The sequence below is a fragment of the Hyaena hyaena genome, unplaced genomic scaffold (genome assembly GCF_003009895.1).
Source record: "Hyaena hyaena isolate Hyena2069 unplaced genomic scaffold, ASM300989v1 scaffold_30, whole genome shotgun sequence".
NCBI classification, from domain to species: Eukaryota; Metazoa; Chordata; class Mammalia; order Carnivora; family Hyaenidae; genus Hyaena; species Hyaena hyaena.
This window is the reverse complement of record NW_024080662.1, coordinates 3010696-3033718: the sequence shown is the minus strand read 5'-3', so window position 1 is coordinate 3033718 and position 23023 is coordinate 3010696. Positions and strand designations below refer to the sequence as shown.

At 43.9% G+C, this 23023-nt stretch overlaps 1 protein-coding gene and 1 long non-coding RNA gene across 9 annotated transcripts in view; one reads left to right on the top strand and one right to left on the bottom strand.

Moving 5' to 3' along the window:
• Positions 1 to 6049, top strand: part of LOC120229320 — a 40197-nt gene extending 34148 nt beyond the window's left edge. For 2 of the 3 annotated variants that reach the window (XR_005527708.1, XR_005527709.1), the window contains exons 4-7: positions 4576 to 4743; positions 4881 to 5067; positions 5496 to 5607; positions 5779 to 6049. This is a non-coding gene — a long non-coding RNA (uncharacterized LOC120229320). The remainder of the gene's footprint in view (positions 1 to 4575; positions 4744 to 4880; positions 5068 to 5495; positions 5608 to 5778) is intronic. The other variant, XR_005527710.1, reaches the window with a different exon arrangement.
• A 3606-nt stretch (positions 6050 to 9655) lies between these two features.
• Positions 9656 to 23023, bottom strand: part of KIF9 (kinesin family member 9) — a 53120-nt gene continuing 39752 nt past the window's right edge. For all 6 annotated transcript variants that reach the window (XM_039228246.1, XM_039228245.1, XM_039228248.1 and 3 more), the window contains 4 exons: positions 21832 to 22008; positions 21270 to 21385; positions 20759 to 20863; positions 9656 to 9975 (listed from right to left, as the gene is read on the bottom strand). In XM_039228246.1, the coding sequence (XP_039084177.1) occupies positions 9925 to 9975; positions 20759 to 20863; positions 21270 to 21385; positions 21832 to 22008 (449 nt within the window). In that variant the 3' untranslated portion in view covers positions 9656 to 9924. The remainder of the gene's footprint in view (positions 9976 to 20758; positions 20864 to 21269; positions 21386 to 21831; positions 22009 to 23023) is intronic.

The window sequence follows — 23023 nt, the reverse complement described above, 5'->3', positions numbered from 1 at the left end:
AGTTCCAGATCCAAGGCCAAAGGATGGTATGATGGGACACTATTAGAAATAAAAATACCTAGGGGCACTTGGGTGGCTCATTCGGTTGAGTGTCCGATGCTTGACTTCGGCTCAGGTCATGATCTCGCAGTTCTTGAGTTCGAGCCCTGTGTTGGGCTCTGCACTGACAGTATGGATCCTGCTTGGGATTCTCTCTCTTCCTCTCTCTCACTTTCCCTCCCCCACTGTCTCTCTCTCTCAATGTAAGTAAATAAACTTTAAAAAAAAATGCAGAAGTGGCAATGTTACACCTAACGTTCAGTAAGCATCCTCTTCAGGTAGAGCAAAACTCTGCAGTTTGTGCGTTTACTTGAAAGAAATGGTATCCTCGCCCTAGTCTCAAGACCAGGAATTGAAGAGGTGATACATCTTTACCCAATTACTATTACGGAAGAAGGAAACTTTAGTAACTTGAGGCTGTCACTATCAGCTGAACCCTTTACTGTAGGACCTATAGAAACAGTCTGGGTCCTCCACTCACCTTTGCTGAAAGCTGTGGATAACAAAATTCACCTGAGTAAAACTGAGCATCTCATTGGCTTTCTTCATTGATTCTGAATTAGCAGCAGTCCATTCAGCAAGTAGAAAGGCACTCAAAAGGAGCTGTATAAAACAGGCGGCTTTTGTAGACAGAGGGGCTGGGAAGAAAGTTTACTAACAGAGTGGATTATCTCAGACAAGGTTTCTTTTTGTTTGTTTGCTTGTTTTTAAGTTTATTTATTTATTTCGATAGAGACCATGCAAAATGGGGAGGGGCAGAGAGAGAAGGAGAGAGAGAATCCCAAGCAGGCTCACTGCTGTCAGCTTAGAGCCCAACACAGGGCTCCATCTCATGAACCATGACACTGTGACCTGAGCCGAAATCGAGTCAGACACTTAACCCACTGAGCCACTCCGTGGCCCTCAGACAAGGTTTCTTTGGTGGGGGGGTGTCTCTCATGCCGATGACCTCACTGGTACTGACCAGGTAACCTCAGATGAACTGGTTAAAAGTTACCTTCCTGGGAATCTCTGAAACTGCAATTCAGTCTTGGTTTGCTGTTGGGGGCAAGTGACTCTGTTTTGGGTCTGTTGTTCCTTTCTGAACAATGTGAATGTCTTTTTAGTATCTCAGAAGTACACCTAGCAGTTGAGCAGCCAAAGGTGCTTGGAAATTCCAATGTCCATAAGTATTAAAATGTTGAGTTTTTAAACTTTGGCTAATATATAATTATTATATATTATAAACTAATTCTATAATTTTAAAATAAAATAATAATTAAAATCTGCACTTGAAGAAAATGTGTTTATGGTATAACTCTGGTACACACAATTAAAAGTTTTAAGGTATTGCCAAATTTTTATCCAAAATGTAGTTACTAATGTATATAGTATGTACCAATATGTATATTTTAAGGCTCTGGAAATACACTGCCTAATAGTTCTCCAGAAAACATGAGCCAGTTGATTCTCTCCCAACACTGAAGAATAATGCCCATTTATCTGTTAAAGGAGAATTTTTCAAAGAAGTTATAATCATGATTATCCTACAAATATAAAATGAACATATGTCAAAGATTTTTTTAACTCCTTAATTAATGAGGGTACCACTAACATGTTATAGCTAGTTCAAAAAAATTTTTTTTAATGTTTATTTATTTTTGAGACAGAGACAGAGCACGAACTGGGGAGAGGCAGAGAGAGAGGGAGACACAGAATCTGAAACAGGCTCCAGGCTCTGAGCTGTCAGCACAGAGCCCGATGCAGGGCTTAAACAGACTGCAAGATCATGCCCTGAACCGAAGTTGGACACTTAACCAACTGAGCCACCCAGGTGCCCCTGTTATAGGTAGTTCAAAGGAGAATATAACCCATCCTCCTATCCAACCATCTGTCCATCCATCTATACATTCATTAATCTACTTACTCCAGTGGTTCTTAACCCAGGGCAGTTCTGTCCCCAGAGAACATTTGGAAATGTCTGGAGACATTTGGGGCTATATAACTGGGGGGATGTTTCTGGCAGCCTACAACATACAGAATCACCCCCAACAAATAAGTTACCTAAAATGTCAGTAGTGCCAAGGTTGAGAATCCCTCATCTGCCTCATCCAATCATTTACCCCTCCATACACCCACACCCATCTATTTTTTTAAGTATTTTTTTGAGAGAGAGACAGCATGAGTGGGGAAGGGGCAGACAGAGAGGAAGAGAGAGGGAGAATCCCAAGCAGGCTCTACATTGTCAGCGCAAAGCCCAGCACAGGGCTCAAGTTCACGAAACTGTGAGATCATGACCTGAGTCAGCAAACTGACTGAGCCACCTAGGTGCCCCACATACCCATCTATTTCAATGTTTATGGAGCACCTGTCCCAGTGTCTGTCTTGACTGCAAATCAGAATCACCTGTGCACACATACAACATACATGTGCACAGGTACTCCCTTTGAGTATTTGGATTTTTATAACCAAAAACTATGGAAGCTTGTGAATTGAAAGTTAATCAGCAGAGAAGCTTCTATGCTTGTTTCTAAGACAGTATATATTAAATAATTGCTAAGATTAAACGAAAATTTATCACCATATTGATCAGCGAACATACCAAAGGTGAAAACCAAATAAATGTCCAGGACTCCTTCCACCAGGGTAGTGTCAACTGAGTGTACACATTAGAAACACTTGGGAGCTTTTAAAAAATACTGATGCCCAGATCCCAGCAACTCTGATTTAATTGGTCGAGGATGTGCCCCAGGCATCAAGATTTTTATAAAAGCACTCTAGATGATTATAATGTGCAACCAGGGATAAGAACAGCTGTGTCATGGAGGGCCTGAGTGGCTCAGTCGGTTAAGCGTCCTGACTCTTGACTTTGGATCAGGTCATGATCTCATGGTTCATGGGATCAAGCCCTGAGTCAGGCTCTGTGCTCAAAGCATGGAGCCTGCTTGGGATTCTTTCTTTTGCCTCTTTCTTTGCCTCTTTCCTACTTTCTCTTTCCCTCCCCCCACCTGAATATAAACATTTTTAAAAAAAGAACAGCTGCCTCAGAACTCAAAAAAAAATGCACTTCTCTTTTTCTTTATTGGCTAATTTTTTTTCCATGTTCATAGCACAGTTTTTTTTTTTCTTTCTCAATTTAGAGTCTAATCTTAAAATAATGTTTGAGTTAATCTGAATCCTCTTTGCCCTTGGGTTCTTGGCTTGCTTTATTTTGTGTGTGTGGGATTGACCTAGAATCACAGGCCCCCAGTATTGTGGGATTGCCAACCATCAAGGGAAGGGCTCTTAGGCCATCTTCTGCTTCTGGAGCTTTTCAAGAAAGTGGCATTGGCAGAAGACCATGAGGCCTGTTCTAGGAGCTAATTATACATCTTTACTAATATTAGAATACTCAGGCAGATGGTAACAAAATTTAGGTGAAAAGATTTAAAGGAATAGAAACACCTAAATACCATTAGATGTTCCTTTCACTAACATCCAGTCTTGTGCTGGAGAAGACCCTGGTTTCGTGCCAGGTTTGAGAAAAGTCACGTTTCAGGTTCAAACTCTTTCTTAGCTTTGGACACCATTGCTGCTGCCACCACCATGTTTCTCTGTAGCTCTGGGCTCTTTAATGCTCTTCTTAGGTGCCAAAACTCCCATTCTTTTCTGAGACTGTCACTCCAACAGAAGGGATTCTTACCTTATATGGTTCCTGCCTATATACAGGGAACAGGAATAACAACAGATACTTATGGAAGGCTTTAGACATTGTAAGGTCTTCATAGACCTTATCTCCCATGATCCTTTTAGCATCACTGTAGTGAAGGCAGTGATAGCCTCATCTTTACAGATGTAGAGATTGAGACTCAGAGAAGAGTGCCCAAGGTCCTGGACGCTGAGTGGCAGCATCTGAACTTGGAGTTCTTAGATACGGTGTTGTTTCTCATACACCTGGTCACATATGTGGCCCCATATGTTCTCTCGTTCAGTTTGCCTACTTTCTGCAGAAGGCCAGGGCACAGCCCCATAGCAAATCCTCCCCAAATTTAAGAATAGTACTTGTTTACTCCATACACACACACAATCCCAGCCTCCTAACGCCTTTTATAGCTTTTCTGGATAGAACAGATTCTCCTTCATGTAATAGGAAAATCCCACCTGCGTTCAGAAATCCATCTTTCACAAGCCACTTAGTCATCAAATCACACAGTCATGGCTGGCCTTGAGGGAAGCCTCTTCCCTACATGTAAGATCCCCTTTTTCCTTCTTGCCTTTGCAGATACATTTCTGCAAACAGGGTGTCTCTCCCTTTATTGTTGGATAACTGAGCTGGCAGAAGTGTCTGTCATCTGCTCATAGACAGATTGTTTTTATTAAAATATTTCTAAATTAGATATTTTTGTTAATAAAAGCAATTCATATTTAATAAATTAAAATTTCAAAAGGGAATAACATTGCCTCTAGTTCATCTGGAAGCAACCATTGACCTTTTGACATTTTAATCTTTTTTATTAAAATATAAATTTATCTATGTATAGGATATGTGAATTAGCTTTTCCACACCTGCTTTTACAGAATCACAGAATTTAGATTTAGGAGGAACCCAGAGGCCTCAGAGTCCTGTCTTCCTGTCTTCCTGGTTTGAGGGCTTCTTTCACATGGATCTTCACTGGGGCTGCTCAGACATGGCTTGCATCCTCCAGGGACTGGGGGCCCAATTTGCCCCAAGACCATCCATTCCAGGTTTGGAAACTTCATCTTGTTTTTTCCTCCTGAGGGGACAGAAAAATCTCCCCCCACTCCCCATCCTGCAGCCCGTTTTGGACTTCACTTCTCAGATCGAATGTCTCTAATTTCTGTGACTATCCCTTACTTGACAGTGTTTTCAGAGCCTCTCATTGATGCTGGTCACCCTCCCCTGGGCTAAAACTGTCCAGCTAAAACTCTGCCTCCAGCCCCCAACATGAAGTTCCAAGTGCAGCATGGCAGACGTGGTATACAGTGGGACTACTACTTCCCTGACCCAAGACGCTTGACATCCAGTAACACCACCCACAATGACACCAGGTATATTTTTAGCAACTATTTTTTTCTACCGTCAGCTTTTGGATTGGTCTTTAAAGGCCATCAGAATCAGGATTAATTAGAGAAAGATAATGTCCTAGCCATGTGGACATGCTGCCTTTCAAATTCAAAATCCATTTTGGGGAGTGGAAAGGGAGCCCAACATTTGGGGGGGTGTATGTTTGTATGTTGATCATCTATCATACATAATGCTGGGCACATTCGTATCTTTATTATTGTTTTGGTTGTTGTTACTGTCATGGCAGTTTCAACTGGTTGAGGCCCTGCTGTGCACTAGACACACATGGTACCAGGATTATTAATCATTGTTTTAACATGTAAAAAAAGGCTGGGAAATTGGACAACTTGCTCCAGGTCCCACGCCAGTAAGATACGGAGTCTCAGTTTAACTTGTATGTTTTGGCCCAAAGCCTGTGCTCTACCCCTATACTGTGTTGCCTCAGAAAAGAGCCTGCTATCAAAAGAGTCAAGTCCAGGAGTGCCAGGCTGGCTTAGTAGGTTGAGCGTCTGACTTCAGCTCAGGTAATGATCTTCAAGTTCACGTTCATGAGTTCAAACCCTGCTTCAGGCTCTGTGCTGATGGCTCAGAGCCTGAAGCCTGCTTTGATTCTGTGTCTCCCTCTCTCTCTTCCCTACCCCCCATTTGCAATCTCTCTCTCTCTTTCTCTCAAAAATAAACATTAAAAAAAAAAGTCAAGTCCAGAGTGAGGCTCCCCAGGCCCAACTGATGGAAGAGCAAGTGGAATGGAACCTCCATGTGATGCCAGAGGACACAACAACAGAGACGTCTGAGCCCTCCAGGTTAAAGATCCTGGAGGAGAGGGAAGGACTACCCAGAGTCCTTTGTCCTATCTTGAATCTCTGCATTTCTGAAAGAAACTTTGGGTGCTATAATAGTCCAATCTTATCCTTTTCATTATACTTTTATAACATATATCATTAAAAATTCTATCAATTATTTTAATGATTTTGTCTTATTTCATTGAAAATCCAACAAAATATAGCAACCATCTTTTTTCCCCTTTGGTTCTATTCATCTGTGTGTGAATTTGTACTTTATTGGGGAGTCCCAGGAAATAGTAGAGAACATGCCTTGTCCCACCAAGGGAGAGGAGGTTAGGGTGCTCATTTACCAACTCGATGGTTGAGTTGCTCCTAAATGTGTTAACTCCCTGGCATTTGGGCCCACTTTGCAGCAAATTAAGTACCTATGGTTGAGAAAGCCTTTATGTAGAAAGCTCCAGTTGCTTTCAGTGGGAACCCATTAGCAGGAATGGCAACTGCATGGGACTATGATCATGGCATGACAGTATCTGCTACAGAAGGTGACATTTAAGCAGAGACTTGAAGGAAGTCAGAAAGTGAGCCATGTGGACATCTGGGAGAATATTTCAGGCAGAGGAAAACAACCAGTACAAAGGTCCTGGGCAGGAGCTGCCTGGCATGTCTGAAGAACAGTAAGGAGGCCCCCATGGCCGGAGCATAGTGAGCAAAGGAGACAAGAGCAGAGAAGAGAGTAAAGCCTAGCAGGCAAGATCATGTAGGGCCATCGAGATGCTTTGAGGAATTGAGTTTCAGTCTGGGAGAAATAGGAACCATGTGACATTTGAAAAGATGTGTGATGTGGTCTAACTTCTATTTCAAAAGGATCAACCAGGCAGCTGATCTGGAAATGGACTATACAAGAGCAGGGAAGGAAGCAAGGACACAGTAAGTTGCTGCAATATCCAGGCAAGAGATGACAATGGCTTAGGTCAGAACAGGGGCAGCAGAAGTGGAAAGTGGTCAGATTTTTAATGTAGTAGGAAGGTAAAGTCCACTGGATTTCTTGATGGATTTGATGTGGGTGCTGGGAAGAAAAGACGAGTATAAAACTACTAAGGATTTAGCCTGAGCAATTGGGCTGAGATTAGGGACACTGTGGGTGGGACATATTTGCGGGACAATTAGGCATTTAGTTTTAAACATGCTGATTTGTAGATGTCTTAATAGACATTCAAATGGAGATGCTGTGTTAACAGTTGGCTATACAGGTTTGGAGCTCAGGAGAGCAGTCTAGGCTAGATATATAAGGTGGAGAATTGGCTATGAGCACTGCTCAAAGCAGGAGACTGGATGAGGTCACCAAGAGAGTGATCTTCCTGGGATCGCCTCCAAATCTGTGATTACATGTATCCCGGCGCTTCTCATTCTGCCTACCATGTCTCTTATCCACACGTTCAATCTTCTCTCCTTCATCCCACTATGCTACATTCCAGCAATTTCTTCAGATCCAACACCCAGGTCAGCAATTCTCTTTTGCTGTTTCTAATCTGTCATTTTAATTTTTGGAACTACATTTTTTTATTCCTACAAGTTTCAGTTTTTAAAAAAATCTGTGATTTATTTAGATAGCCTTTATCATATTGATTCCTACTTTTGTCTTTGTTTAAAACATAACATATATGTTGTATAATCTTTATTCAATAATTTGTTATCTGAAGTTCATAAAAGTCTGACCATGCTCTCATTGTGCCTCCATTATGACAGGTTGTGTTCATACATGCATGTGCAGACATGTTCATGCACGTGTGTGTGTTTAATCTTTGGAGCTCATGTTTACTAGGGTCTTGTGGGAGTGTTGTGTGGCTCGGTAAAGGGCATGTACAGATTTTTTTCTGCTAGATGTTTTATCCTTGGGCTAATTTTTACCCTAATTCCTCAGCCTGGTGGTTCCTGGACACAGTGTAAATCTGAATCCCAAACCTGTGCATGGTTGCAAATTCTTCCAGGACCTGTCCCCCTTCATCCCTGGAAAATTTTCCCCTGAAAGTGGGGAAACTTTTTCTAGCTTACTTCTTCGTGAAGGATGAAGCCTTCAAAGTGCCAGCTTTATGCAGAAGTCCCACTTCCAACTCCCTATGGGCCATGGGCCAGAGCCTTATTTCTCACATGTATGTGCACATTAACACTCAAGGGCAATAATCCACGCACAACCTTCCTATCCCTAGCAGCCACAGCTAGTCCCCATGCTGACCCTGTGGGGTTTCAGTTCTCCAGCTCCTGGCAGTCCTTTCTTTCCTGCAAATTTAGCTTTGCACTGAAAAGAATTTCTACTTGAGCCAGCATTTCTGTTTGGAGCAGGAGTATTTTCAGGCTATCTTATCTGTCCCATGTTGGAATTGGAAGTCCCCTCAGGGGTGATTTTGGTGGTCAGATTAGCTGAGCAGGAACTGTTTTCTAGAACAACAGGCCCATCTGAGTGGACATGATGCCCCCTAGCTCCCTGTCACGTTGGGCGCATCTGCTCCCGTGAGGAGTGTGTGGAGGCTTATCCACCAGGCACCAGCCTGGCTTATTTCTGTGGCTCTGCCCACACGGATGATTACTTGGTTCTCTCTGTGTCACAGAGGCCTTTGTCATAATGAATTGAGCTAGAGACTGATGTGCCCAATTGCCATGACAGAGGCCCAGCTCGCCTGGCCAGCAGGCCCCAGGACTAGGTGTCTAGGGGTCCTAGGGCACGATGTCCAGCAGGGCCATGCCATTGCAGCCAGTGGCAAGGAATGAAGGAAAGAGGGGCTGGTAATTCCACAAACAGCTGCTTCCTATGGCCCCCAAAAGACGATGTACCCCATTTGCTATGGCCTATTTCCTGAGATGCCCTAAAGGCCTGGGAACCCCAAACAAGTCCTGGTAAGAGCAGGGGCAGCCGAGAAAGGAAAGAATCAGAACTTCCTGCCTGAGGCCTCTACTAGCTGGGAGGGCAGGCAGAGGCTGGGCAGACTTGTCTACTTGGCCACGATCAAAGGAAACATGAGGACTGACCAGTAGGGCTGTGTGTACACCATTAGTGCGGTCAGTAATGGTCCCCACGTGTGTCATCCAGGGGGATGGAGGGGCACTTCAAAGCCGTTCTGCGAAGCCTCGGTGTAGTAGGAGTCTCTGAAAGCTATTTTAGGACCATTATGTATCCGTCAGTGAAAGAGAAAGGGGATGAACAGGAAGAGGGTAGAGACCTCACGGATGCCTTTCTACTTTCTCTTTTCCACAAACCCCCATCCACCTGCTCACTGCTGGGCTGAAGGACAGGGTCACCAGGTGTTTGAATGGACTGATGCCATCCAGTTCAACCTTCTATCTGGTACAGGTTCTGCGACCTCCTTACCAGACACCCCACCCCCACCCCCACCGCTGTGGGGCTCCTGCTGCTCACTTCATGGTAGCGCTGCGCTCATTTTAAGCCTCTTCTTATTCTGAGATAAAAATCTGCCTTTCAGCCATTGCCACCTAGACCCATGCCTCTGCTGGTTGCCGAGTAAGGAGAGCCTCCCACCTTCACTGGCTCAGGAACACAGAGAGGATGTCCTAAGGGAACCTACAGTCTGACAGGGACTGAGAGAACCAGGGCTCCTCAGACCTAGCTCCCCCCAAGAATGTCCATCCAAGGAAAGAGGGTAACCAGTGGGACAGAGGCGTGCCAGGAGGAGGGTGGCTGAGCTACTTTTTCCCTTTCTTACCAGAGACTCGGTTCTGACCCCACCTGTGCATAGGGAAGACATCCTCCCGGACAGGAAATAAAATTAGGTTCTTGAGTGAGCACCGAACATCCAAACTGGAAAGTTATTTTATCCCATTCTTGCGTATACAACAGTGAATTGAAACGCAAAGTGTGGTATGAAGATGCGTGTCCTGTGAAGGATGTTCCTGTTGGGAGGGAGGCCATTGCGAGTTCCCTGGGCTGGGCTCCAGCCTTGGCGCGGGCCATCCGGAGCTCTAAGCAAGTGGTTTGGCAGCCCCCATGCTAGAGCGGCAGGAGTTACTGGGGGTCTTGTCCTTGAAGGCACTGGCGACAAATCCCTATTTCCTGTGTGCCTGCTGGAGGCCCATCATGGTTTTCAAGTAATTGTGCTGGACACATAAAAGGGAAGAAAACCAGAATTGATTAGGAGGTATGGAATGAAGACCCAGAAACCATGCCACTTACACCCACCCCACCATTCTTCCTGCAAACGTCAAATTCTGGGGACAAGGATGCCCCCTGATCAACCCCAATTCTGTTGAGAAATAATGTTCCATTCATCTCCTTCCATAGTTTCATCCTAAAGAAAGTGTGTAAAACTGTTTTAAAATGGTGTGGCAAGGGGCACCTGGGTGACTCAGTCGGTTAAGCGTCCGACTTCGGCTCAGATCATGATCTTAGTTTGTGGGTTCAAGCCCCACATCAGGCTCCATGCTGACAGCTAGCTCAGCCTGGAGCCTGTTTCAGATTCTGTGTCTCCCTTTCTCTCTGACCCTTCCCTGTTCATGCTCTCTCTCTCTCTCAGAAATAAATAAAACATTTAAAAAAATTTTTTAAATGGTGTGGCAGGCATATTTAAAAGGAGACATGTATGTTTCAAGGGCCTACTTGAAAGTTTCTGGCAAGAATTAGGTTAAAAAAGAAGAGGGTTCTATCTCCACAAGGGTAGGCACACATGTAGTCCATAGGGCCTTCCCTCTTCAAACCATCTAACTGTTCACAAATTCTTCCCTTGGAATGCAATACTAGACTCTCAGAAAGCAGGCAGGAAAGGGGCACTGAAACAAACAGTGGGCAGTAAGCAAGTCCTAAAGCCAACCTGAAATACGGGAATGAATCCTAGATCCGCCACAGCATGGGAATGGAAACTGAAGCTCCCATATTAAACTGGAATTCTTTCTCCCCACCCCATGCCACTGTTTTTACTGTGGAAAAATACCTATATTACATAAAATTTACCATTTTAACCATGACATTTTAAAAATTATTATTTTAGAGAAAGAGTGTGTGCACAAGTGGGAGAGGGGGAGAGGGAGAGAGAGAATCTTAAGCAAGCTCCATGCTCAGTGTGGAGCCTGATGTGGGGCTCCATCCCCTGACCCTGGGATCATGACGTCAGCCAAAATCAAGAGTCAGATGCCCAACGAACTGAGCCACCCAGGAGGCTCCCCCCCATCTTTACCATTTTTAAGTGTACAGTTCAGCTATACATTCACAATATGCAATCACATTCTATCATCCATTTCCATATCTCTTTTCATCTTGCAAATCGAAACTCCATACCGATTAAACACTTACTCCCCATTCCCCCTATCCTCCAGACCCTGGCAACCTCCATTCTATTTCCTGTCTCTGTGATTTTGGCTATTCCAAGCACCACATGTGAATGGAATCATATAGCTTTGGCCTTTTTGTGACTGGCTTATATCACTTAATGGCTGGACCATTTTGTATTCCTGCCAATAGCACACATACAAGGGTTTCAATTATTCCACATCCTTACCAACACTGGATTTTGTTTTTGTTTTTGTTTTGATTGCTGCCATCTAATGGGTATAAGATAGTATCTTTTGTTTTGATTTGCCTTTTCCTGATTTATGATGTTGAGCATCTTTTCATGCACTTACTGTCCATCTGTATGTTTTCTTTTGAGAAATGCTTATTCTTTGCCCATTTTTTAGTTTTAAAAGTTCTCTATAGGGGTGCCTGGGTGGCTCAGTTGGTTAAGCATCCAACTTTGGCTCAGGTCATGATTTCACGGTTCGTGGGTTTGAGCCTGCATCTGGCTCTGTGCTGACAGCTCAGAGCCTAGAGCCTGCTTCAGATTGTGTCTCCCTTTCTCTCTGTCCCTCCCTCATTTGCACTCTGTCTCTCTGTCTCTTGAAAACAAATAAACATTAAAAAATAATTTAAAAAAGAACAAGTTCTCGATATATTCAGGATATTAATCCTTTATCAAATTGGAATTTTTGAAGGAGGTTAAAATGGTCCTGGGTTGGCAGTGCCCTGTGGCTAACTGCAAAATCAAGTGCAATTCCTGTCAGGGGGAAAGAATGCACTTAATGCACTCATGACTCCTACAGCTTCCATTCAATCAAACATGAACTTATGACTCAAACACACACACACACACACACACACACACACACACTGATAAAAGCCACCATGAGAGAAATTGAGCAAAATGGAAAACATTTTGACCTTGAAAAATCTGATCCTATATAGTTTACATATAAAAATATATGTGAAAGGTTTAAGTAAATATAAGATGAATGGCTCAAGTACAACATTTGCATATCAAGTTTTGCGTTGGCATGTCTTTCATTCTTTCTTCCTTTATTTTCCTTCCTTTCTTTTCTTTCTTTCCATTCTTCCTCCCTCCTCCCTCCCTCATTACCTCTTCCTTCCTTCTTTCCTTCCTCCCTCACTTTCTCTCTCTCTCTTCTTTCTGTCTTCCTTCTCTCTCTGTCTCTCTTTCCTTCTTTCTTTTCTTTCTTGGCTCCACACTGGACTTGGGGCTTAAACTCATGACCGTGAGATAAAGACCTGAGCTGAGATCAAGAGTTGTTTAACTGACTGAGCCATCCAGGCGCCCCATGTGGGCACATTTTAAACATAAATATTGTCCAATGCAGAGTTCTCCTAGATATTGGAGGATGGTGGGAGAATATAATACTGACCTATAGAAATGCGAGATTCCTCTGCCGAATGATTTAGAATGTAAATGTTTATCTGAGACTTGGAAGTAAAGACAATGCAAGGTTATGGGGCACCTGGGTAGCTCACTCTGTTAAGCTTCTGACTTTTGGTTTTGGCTCAGATCATGATCTCATGGTTTGTGAATTTGAGCCCTACACTGAGCTCTGCATTGACACCACAGAGCCTACTTGGGAGTCTCTCTCTCTCTCTCTCTCTCTCTCTCTCTCCTTCTCCCCTCTGCCCCTCCCTTGTGCATACATGCTTACCTCTCTCTTTCAAAAATGAAATAAATAAGCATTAAAAAAAAAAGAAAAGAAAATGGAAGGTTTGTCTGGAATGTCAAGAGAGAAATTCATGGTGGTAGCCATGCAAATCCCTTTGGTTTGTCTTTTCTGTGATCTTGAAATAATTTATGCCAGTCAAAACAAGTTCACAATAATTTACAATAAAGAATAAAATTTTGGAAGCTCTTTCCTCAAAACCAAAGACCTTTTGGTCCTGTTACTCAATATGCAGGATGACTTTAACAAATTGATCAAAATTAACCTTACCAATAATGGGACAAAGCAACATCTTGTGCCTCTTGTTACAGACTGAATGTTTATATGACCTCAAAACACATTTGTTTAAGCCTTAATTCCTACTGTAATGGTATTTAGAGGTGGGGAAATTTTGGGAGGTAATTAGGTTTAAATGAAATCATGAGGGCAGTGCTCTCATGATGGTTTAGTATCCTTATAAAAAGAGGAAAGGAGAGAAAACTCTCTCTCTCTCCACAAACACATGCCTAAGAAAAGGCCATGTGAGCACACAGCAAAAAGATGGCTGCTTACAAGCCAGGATGAAGGCCTCCACCAAGAAGTAAATCTGCTAGCACCTTGATTTTGGTTTTCCCAGCCTCCAGAACCATGAGAAAGAAATGTCTGTTGTTTAAGACCCTCATGCATGGTATTTGTTATAGCATCCCCAGGCTGAATAAGACACCTCCTGATATGATGTACCATGAAGAACATGAGATCATTCCTGTGGTATTTCTGCCCAAAATGCATAACTTGAACTTAAATCACAAGAAAACATCAGACAAACCTAAACTGAGGGATATTCAACCAAATAACTGGCCTGTACTCTTCAAAAACATCAAAATCATGAAACATAAGGAAAGACTGAGGAATTTTTCCAGATTAAAGGAGACATGGCACCTAAATGTAATGTGTGATCCTGGACTGGATCCTAGACCAGGGTGCAAGAGTAGAACAACTCTAAAAGACACCATTAAGTAAATTGTCAAAGGTTGCATATGGACCTTGGATTAAATAATATTGTTGCATCATTGTTAATTGTCCTGATTTCAAATACTATATCATGATTATGTAGGAGAATGTACTTGCTCTTTTTTTATAATGTTTATTTTTGAGAGAGACAGACAGTGTCAGTGGAGGGGGGCAGAGAGAGAGGAAGACACAGACTCTGAAGCATGCTTCAGGATCTGAGCTGTCAGCACAGAGCCCGACGCAGGGCTCATACTCACAAATTGTGAGATTATAACCTGAGCCAAAGTCAGAAGCTTAACCACCTGAGTCACCCAGGTGCCCTGAGAATGTACTTGTTCTTAAAAATTAACACTAAAATATTTAGGAGTAAAAAAACAAGAGAATGACATGTTCTAAAATTCACTGTGGTTATGGTTGCATTTATCTGTGGATATATGAAAAAAACCACTGAGCTATATACTACAAATGGGCGAATTCTATGGTATTTAAATTATATCTCAAAGTTTTAAAATATGGTTATTCACTTATTTATTTGAGAGAGAAAGACAGAGAGTGTAAGCAGGGGAAGGGCAGAGAGAGAGAGATGGAGAATCCCAAGGAGGCCTTGAGCCATCAACAGGGAGTCCAATGTGGTGCTCAACCCCATATACCACAAGATCGTGACCTGAGCCAAAATCAAGAGTCAGATACTCAACTGAATAAGCCACCCAGGTGACCCAGTTTATTTTTATTCTCTCTTCTAGGTTTCTGATTAGATGTATGTTAGACTTTCTCATTATGTCCTCTGTATCTCTTAAAGTCTGTCATTTCTTCTAGCGTCTCATCTCTCTCTGCTATAATTTGGATAATTTCCTTGCATTCCTATTTCAGTTTATTAATGCCCTCTTCAACTGTGTCTAATCAGCCACTTGGTTTTTCTTCAAATCTGTTTTGTCAGGTTTTATAAACTCTTATTTCATGCCCCTTAAAAAAAAGATAGGGCTCCAATATCCTTTCATGATGAAAATACTCAGTGAACTAGGTACAAAAGAGAGCTTTTTCTTAGAAGAAAGGTTCTAAGAATAAATTTCAAAGTGTGCTACTCAGAGTGTGTTCCCTGGACCAGCCACATCAGCATCATCTGGGGGCTTATCAGAAATGCAGACTCTCGGGCTTCACCCCAGGGCCGCTGCATCAGACTCTCTATTCTAACAGCCTGGTGATTCATGTGTACAGCTCGGAGTAAGAAGTGCTGCTATAAGGCTCTTCTTTTTTTTTTTTCCCCTAGAAAAACCTCACAGCTAACATCATACTTAATGGTGAAAGAATGAACACCTTTCCCCTAAGGTCAGGAACAAGACAAAGATGGCAACTTTCACCTCTCATTTCAGCATTGTATTAGAGGTTCCAACCAGGCAAAGTAGGTGAAAAAATATATATAAAAGACATTGGAATTGGAAAGGAAGACATAAAACTGTTTGTATTTGTAGATGACATGATCTCCTATATAGAGATAATCCTAAGGAATCTACTAAAGAATTATTAAAATTAATAAATGAGTTTAGCAAGGTGGTAGAATACCACATCATTCTTCAAAAATCAGGGGTGCCTGGATGGCCCAGTCAGTTAAGTGTGCGACTTTGGCTCAGGTCATAATCTCAGTTTGTGAGTTTGAGCCCTGCATCAGGCTCTGTGCTGATCTGTGCTGACAGCTGGGAGCCTGGAGCCTGCCTCGGGATCTCTCTCTCTCTCTCTGCCCCTCCCCTGCTCATGCTCTGTGTGTGTGTGTCTCTCTCTCAAAATAACATTAGGGGCACCTGGGTGGCTCAGCCAGTTAAGTGTCCGACTTCAGCTCAGGTCATGATCTCACGGTTCATGGTTTGAGCCCTGGAGCCTGTTTCAGATTCTGTGTCTCCCTCTCTCTCTGACCCTCCCCTGCTCATGCTGTCTCCCTCTCTCTCTCAGAAATTAAAAAAAAAAAAAAGCATAAAAAAAACTTTGGGGAAAAAATCAATTGTAATTCTGTATACATGCAAGGAACAATCCAAAAGTGAAATTTAAAATAACAATTCAATTCATAACAGTGGTGCCTGGTAGCTAACTTAACAGTTAGTCAAGTGTCCAACTGGTTTTAGCTCAGGTCATGATCTCACAGTTTGTGATTTCAAGCCCTGCTTTGGGCTCTGCACTGACAGTACAGACAGGATTATCTATCTCCCTCTCTCTCTGTTCCTCTCCTACTCTCTCTGTCTCTCAAAAATAAATAAATATTTTAATAAGTAAAATTCCCTTAATAACAGCATCAAAAAGAATAAAATACTTAGGAATAACCTTATTTAAAAAGTACAAAACTTTTACTCTGAAAAGTACAATTCCACTGAAAAAAATTAAAGACCTAAATAAATAGAAAGATAGCCTATGTTCATAGATTTGAAGACTGTATTGTTAAGATGGCAATATTCCCCAAAGCAACTGATAGATTCAACACAACCCCTATCTCAGCTGGCCTCTTTGCATAAACTGACAAGTTGGTCTAAATATTTGTATGGAAATACAAGGGACCCAGAATAGTCAAAACAATCTTAAAAAAGAAGAACAAAGATGGAGAATTTCTACTTTGTAATTTCAAAACTAACTACAAATCTACAGTAACCAACACTGTATAGTATTGGCATAATGACAGACATATAGATCAATGGAATAGAACTGAGAGTCCAAAAATTAAACCCTCACATTTATGGTCAATTGAATTTCAACAAGGGTAAAAATATAATTCAAGGAAGAATGATCTTTTTTTAATAATTGACACTAGGAAAACTGGATATCCATCTGCAAAAGAATAAAGTTGGACCCCTGCCTCATACCATGTGTGCCCTCCACTGAGCCCAGCAGGGACAGGCCTCTTTACGGCCAGAGAAGGAAGTCCCTACATGGCAGTTACAGTCAATGATCTTTGAGGCTGGGCTATCTAGGCCTATTTGCTCCTCTTCCTTTCTCTCCCAAATGTTCTGGGAGACCCCTGCCTCCCCACAGAGAGATTTTCATGGGCAACCCTGAGTGAGCTCTTTAGAGTCAGTCAGTGGGGTCAATGGGAGCAGCTTAGCCAGGATCTCCTTTCCCAGACAAAGTGCTTGGGTTCCAGCAAACTTTTCCAGACAGGCAGGGCCCTGTCCACTGATCTGGGCCTCCCTCCAGGGGCCAGGGTTAATAAAGCTTGATGCTCACAGCACAAAGCTAAATGGCTGTGTAGTAAAGCCACCCTCTCTTGTGCTGAGGGAGTTGGGCCAGGCTGCTGGGGTGGGCAGGGGACCCTGCTCCAAACCACCACTAATTAGGCCAGGAATGTACATTTAATCCAAGAAGAGTCAACTAGGTTTTCCCTCTGGAGAGCAGAAAGTAAGTAGTCAGGTGATATACTAGACATTGGAGCTGGGAAGCTTTGGAAAATAGGAGCCAGACTGGGGCCAAAGACTGTGGCTAGACATTGAGAAGTGAATGACAAGAACAGATAGGGGAAGGAGTAGACCTCAGGAAGATCAGGGACAGAGAGAGGCCTGGAGGCAGAGGAGCCCAAGGCCTGTTTCCTGCAGGTGAGCTCTGTGGCCTGCTACTCAAAATGTGATCCTGGACGAGCAGCACGGGAATCATCTGAGCCTTATTAGAAATGCGGAGTCTCAGGCTCCACCCTAGACATGTTATGTCTGAATCTGCAATCTAAAAAGTATGTACAAAGCAGGAAAACAACCATCTTGACCTCAACTGCAGAAATTTCTTACTTGACACATCCCCAAAGGCAAGGGAATCAAGAGCAAAAATGAACTACTGGGACCTCATCAAGATTAAAACCTTCTGCACGGCAAAGGAAACAATCCATAAAACTAATAGGCAACCAACAGAATGGGAAAAGATAGTTGCAAATGACATATCAGATAAAGGGCTAGTATCCAAAATCTATAAGGAACTCATCAAACTCCACACCCAAAAAATAAATAATCCAGTGAAGAAATGGGTAGAAGACATGAACACACAGTTCTCCAAAGAGGACATCCAGATGGCCAACAAACACATGAAACGATGCTCAGCGTCCCTCATCATCAGGGAAATACTAATCAAAACCACACTGAGATACCACCTCACGCTGGTCAGAGTGGCTAAAATGAGTAAATCAGAGGACTCTAGATGCTGGCGAGGATGTAGAGAAACGGGTACCCTCCTACACTGGTGGTGGGAATGTAAACCTATGCAGTCCCTCTGGAAAACAGTGTGGAGGTTCCTTAAAAAATTAACAAGAGAACTCCCCTATGACCCAGCAATAGCACTGCTAGGAATTTACCCGAGGGATACAGGAGTGCTGATGCATAGGGGCACATGGACCCCAATTCATAGCAGCACTCTCAACAATAGCCAAAACATGGAAAGAGCCTAAGTGCCCATCAACAGACGAATGGATCAAGATGTGGTTTATCTATACAATAGAATACTACACGGCAATGATAAAGAATGAAATCTAGCCATGTGTAGCAACATGGATGGACCTTGAGGGTGTTATGCTGAGTGAAATAAGTCAGGCAGAGAAGGACAGATACCATATGTTTGCACATATAGGAGATTTAGGAGGAACTTAACAGAGAACCGTGGGGGAGAAAAAGGGGGAAAATAGTTGGGGAGAGGGAGGGAGGCAAACCATGAGAGACTCTTGAATGCCAAGAACAAACTGAGGGCTGATGGGGGTGGGGGGGGGGGAAATGGGGTGATGGGCATGGAGGAGGGCACTTGTGGGGATGAGCACTGGGTGTTATATGTAAACCAACTTGACAATAAACTATTTAAGAGGAAAAAAAAAGTCAGTACAGATGTCAGCTTAACTAAATATAAGGAGAATGAATTCAGTAAGGAGAGGGCTTAATTATGACTTAAAATCCAGAAGCCAAGAAAGAAAAGACTAATACACTTGATTTCATAAAAATCAACAGAATAACTACAAAAAAAAGAACCAGATAAATGACAAACGGAAAAATATTTGCAACTCATAACATAAAGAGCCAATCTCCCCAGTATTCAAGACTTCCTACAAATTAATAAGAATAATGATCAATATGCAATAGAAAGATAGGGGCGCCTGGGTAGGTCAGTTGGTTGGCTCAGGTCATGATCTCATGGTTCATAAGTTCAAGCCCCGTGTCAGGCTCTGTGCTGACAGCTCAGAGACTGGAGCCTGCTTCAGATTTTGTGTCTGCCTCTCTTTCCCTGCCCTACCTCTGCTCATGCATGCTCTCTCTGTCTCTGAAAAATAAATAAAAGTTAAGAGAAAAATAGGTAAAAATATGAACAGGCAATTTATAGAAAAAGAAATGAAAATGGCCCTTAAACATACAAGGAGAAGCTCAACCTCACTCATAATAAGAGAAATGTAAATTTCTCTCCTGAGAGATCATTTTTCACCTTTCAGACTGGAAAAAAACAAAAAGCAGGATAATACATCTTGTAAGTCTGTAGGGGTACAGATGGGTCCAATTCTAGGTAGGCGATCTGGCATCATCCATTAAAAGTACACATGTCCTTGTGGCACCTGCATGGCTCAGTTGGTTGAGTGCCTGACTTGATTTCAGCTCAGGTCGTGATCTCACAGTCCTGAGGTCAAGCACTATGTACGGCTCTGCTGAGCATGAAGCCTGCTTAAGATTCTCTCTTCCTCTCTCTCCGTCCTTCCCCAGCTTGCACAGGTACTACCTCTCAAAAAAAAAACCCCAAAAGTACATGTCTTTGTGACCAATAAATTTACTTCTCAAACTTATCTTTCACATATATTCATATATTCACTCATATGTGAATTCACATTTCTACAAAGTTAATCATCACAACCATATATGTATTGTAAACAGAAGGAACCACCTAAAAGTTCCTCAATATGAATGGGTTAAATAAGTTTTGATATATCCTCACAGTGAGATACCAGTATACAGCTATTAAAAAAAAAAAGAAAGAAAACAAGCAGCTATGAGTTGACATAGATTGATCTTCAGGATACACAGTTAAGTGAAAAAAGCAAGATACAGCACAATGTGCAAGGGGAACAGTAGAAACAAGTGACCAAGGTTCCCTGCCAGAGCGGGTTGGTGGAACTGAATGGATAGGAACTGGGTATTTGTATATATACTTATATTTTGTGTATGTGTGTGTGTGTGTGTGTGTGTATGTATGTATGTTTTTTTAACAGAGAAAAAACGAAAGAACATGAACAGGGGAGGGAGACAGAGGGAGAGGGAAAGACAGGGAGAGAGAGAGAGACAGAATCTTAAGCAGGCTCCACACTGGGTGGGGAGCCCAACATGGGATTCAGTCCCAAGACCCTGGCATCATGACCTGAACTGAAATCAAGAGTCAGACGCTAAACTGACTGAGCCACCCAGGGATCCTGTATTTATATTTTTTACACAGTGAGCTCTCTCGAGCAGTCTCCCCATGTACACCTGCCACCTGCTGTATGGGAACAGCCTGTGGGCACAGAGAAGTTCACAGCACACAGGCTGTCTGTGTTCTGGCTCCAGACTAAGCCTCAGTAGACCGAGCCCCTCTGCTCCAACCCAACCTGCTCAGGGAGGAAAATGCAGACCCAGCCCATGACCTGTCTAGCTTTGCCTTCAGCCCCATGTGGGCCTCTGTCCCCTGCCTCCTGTTCATGGTAGCCCCCATTGCAGAGGTTGTCCCCAGCAGGCAGACCCCGTCCTGGACTAAAAACCACACATGGACCAGCTTAGCTCCTAACAGTCATGTCCAGGCCTGGTCCCAGGACTCTGGAGTCGGCAGGAGATCCCGGTGACTCTGTATTTCCCTCAGCTGGCGTGCTCCCTTGCCTTTCCAAAGTGAGAAGTGTGATCTCGGGTGTCCTACTAATGTGCTCCCCAAGGACCCACCTTCCCAGAGACATGAACCCCCAAGTTACCTTCTGTTCTGTCTTGGCTTTGGCGTTGTAGAAGGAGATGGAGTCAGGGCCCTCGGGCAGCAGCATGTGCTGCAACTGGCTGAACTTGTCCTGGTCATCTTCTCCCTAGAGGAGGCTCAACTCGGCACAGTCCCTTCAGCCTGGCCCTGTCAGGACTGACCCTGACAGGGCCTGTGGGGAGCTGCAGGGCAGCCCCTCGCAGGGTTCGCAAATCCCCGTGCAGGGTAGCTCATGACCCCAGCCCCAAGTTTGTCACATACTCTGTAACTGCCACTGGGGTGGGATGAGCCACCCCAGAGAGGTGACGGCAGCAAGTGATGTTTCCTGGGTTCCCATCTTCTCAATACCTGGGGAGAGACTATACCTGTCCCTTTGCTCGGGCCCGCCATGCGTGAGGCTGGGAGCAGCATGTACACTGCCGTTTCATGGAGAAAACAGAGGACAAAGGGTACTGCCCACTACTACCCCATGCTCGTCCATTACCCCCCCCCCATGCCCTTGTGCCACTCACCAGAGACATGAGCCTACTGACAGGCACCATGCCCGGCCGGATGTTGCCACCTGGCTTCAGTGCCATTTGTAGGTCCTCAGGGATGAAGAAGGACTCGTTGTACCAGATGTCAAATTCTGCAAGCGGGCAGGCAGACAGCACTGTGAGCTGTGGGGGCATCTCTGAGGGGGCAGGTAAGGCCTGTGTGGGCTGGTCACAGGCTCGCCCTCTCTTCACTTCCTCTTCCAGGGTCTCACCCTTTCCTATCTCCTTCCCCTGCCCTCAGAGGTTGTTTTTTGTTTTTTTTTTAAGTTTATTTATTTATATATAGAGAGAGAATCCCATGCAGGCTCCACGCTGATGAGGGGTGCAAACTCATGAATCACAAGATCATGACCTGAGTCAAAGTAAGATGCTTAACGGAGCCACCCAGGTGCCCCTCCTGGGAACACTTCTGAAGCCTCTGTCCAGCCCCAGCCTCTGTCAGAGAGCAGCTCTGAGGCCACAGCTGGAACTCAGGGGGTGGCCTTGCCCTCTGCCTCCGGGACCTCAGGTGGCCAGCCAACCTTCCCAAATGACACACCTGTGAGCAGGCGGTGACGACACTGATCCACCAGGTGCTGGCAGTACTGGATCTCTGCCCTGAGGTCACGCAGGTCCTGATACTCAGCACGGTACTGCTTCTTGAGGTCTTTGAGCTTCAGGATCAGCAGGAATTCCTCCTCATCGATGATCATCAGCCCCTTGTTTTCATACTCACCTGCAGGGATACAGGAGGTCAGAGAATGAGGTTCTCACTTGGGGTGTGGGGAGGAAGGTATTCTGGAAAGGCAGAACAAGGTGCTGGCAAAACACGAAGACCAGAGACCAGAAGAAGGGCTGGGGTGTGGTGTGGGGGGGTGGGCACAGCACCTGGCCTTGTGAGGCGGCCAGGGCAAGTCTCACTAGAAAAGGGGGCTCAGGTCAGAGGGGCCACACTGGCACCTTTAAGAACAGGAGGGGTGAGGGTATCTGGGTGGCTTAGTCAGTTATGCATCCGACTTCGGCTCAGTTCATGGTCTCACAGTCCGGTCCGTGAGTTCGAGTCCCACGTCGGACTCTATGCTGATAGCTCAGAGCCTGGAGCCTGCTTCAGATTCTGTGTCTCCCTCTCTCTGCCCACCCCCACTCTCTCTCTCTCTCTCTCTCAAAATAAACATTAAGGGGTCCCAGGGTGGTTCAGTCAGTTAAGTATCCGACTTTGGCTCAGGTCATGATCTTACAGCTTGTGAGTTCGAGCCCCACATTGGGCTCTGCTGACAACTTGGAGCCTGGAGCATGCTTGAGATTCTGTGTCTTCCTCTCTCTCTGCCCCTCCCACACTCATGCTCATTCTTTCTTTCTTTCTCTCTCTCTCTTTCTCATAAATAAATAAAACTTAAAAATAATAATAAACATAAAAAAAAAGAATAGGAGGGGTGGGTAGAGGAGAGGGTAGAGATGGCCCATACTTTACCCTTAATGTTGATCTTAAACCTCAGTGGCCAAAGATAATTCAGTAAGCACCTTGAGTAAATGAATGTTTTCCTTTTTTGTAAATTATGTACATGAACTGCCAGCACTGGCTAGTACGCAAGGCACTTGGACAAGGTTCCTTATTAATTACAGTGGCTGTAAATCTGTATCATGTCGAGTGGCTGTCAGAGGCTTCAGGAGGATGGGGTCAGTTGTGCTATTTATCAGTTCCACTCATTGTTTCTGCATGGCCTTTGAAGGTCTATCAGTTTGATGAGGGT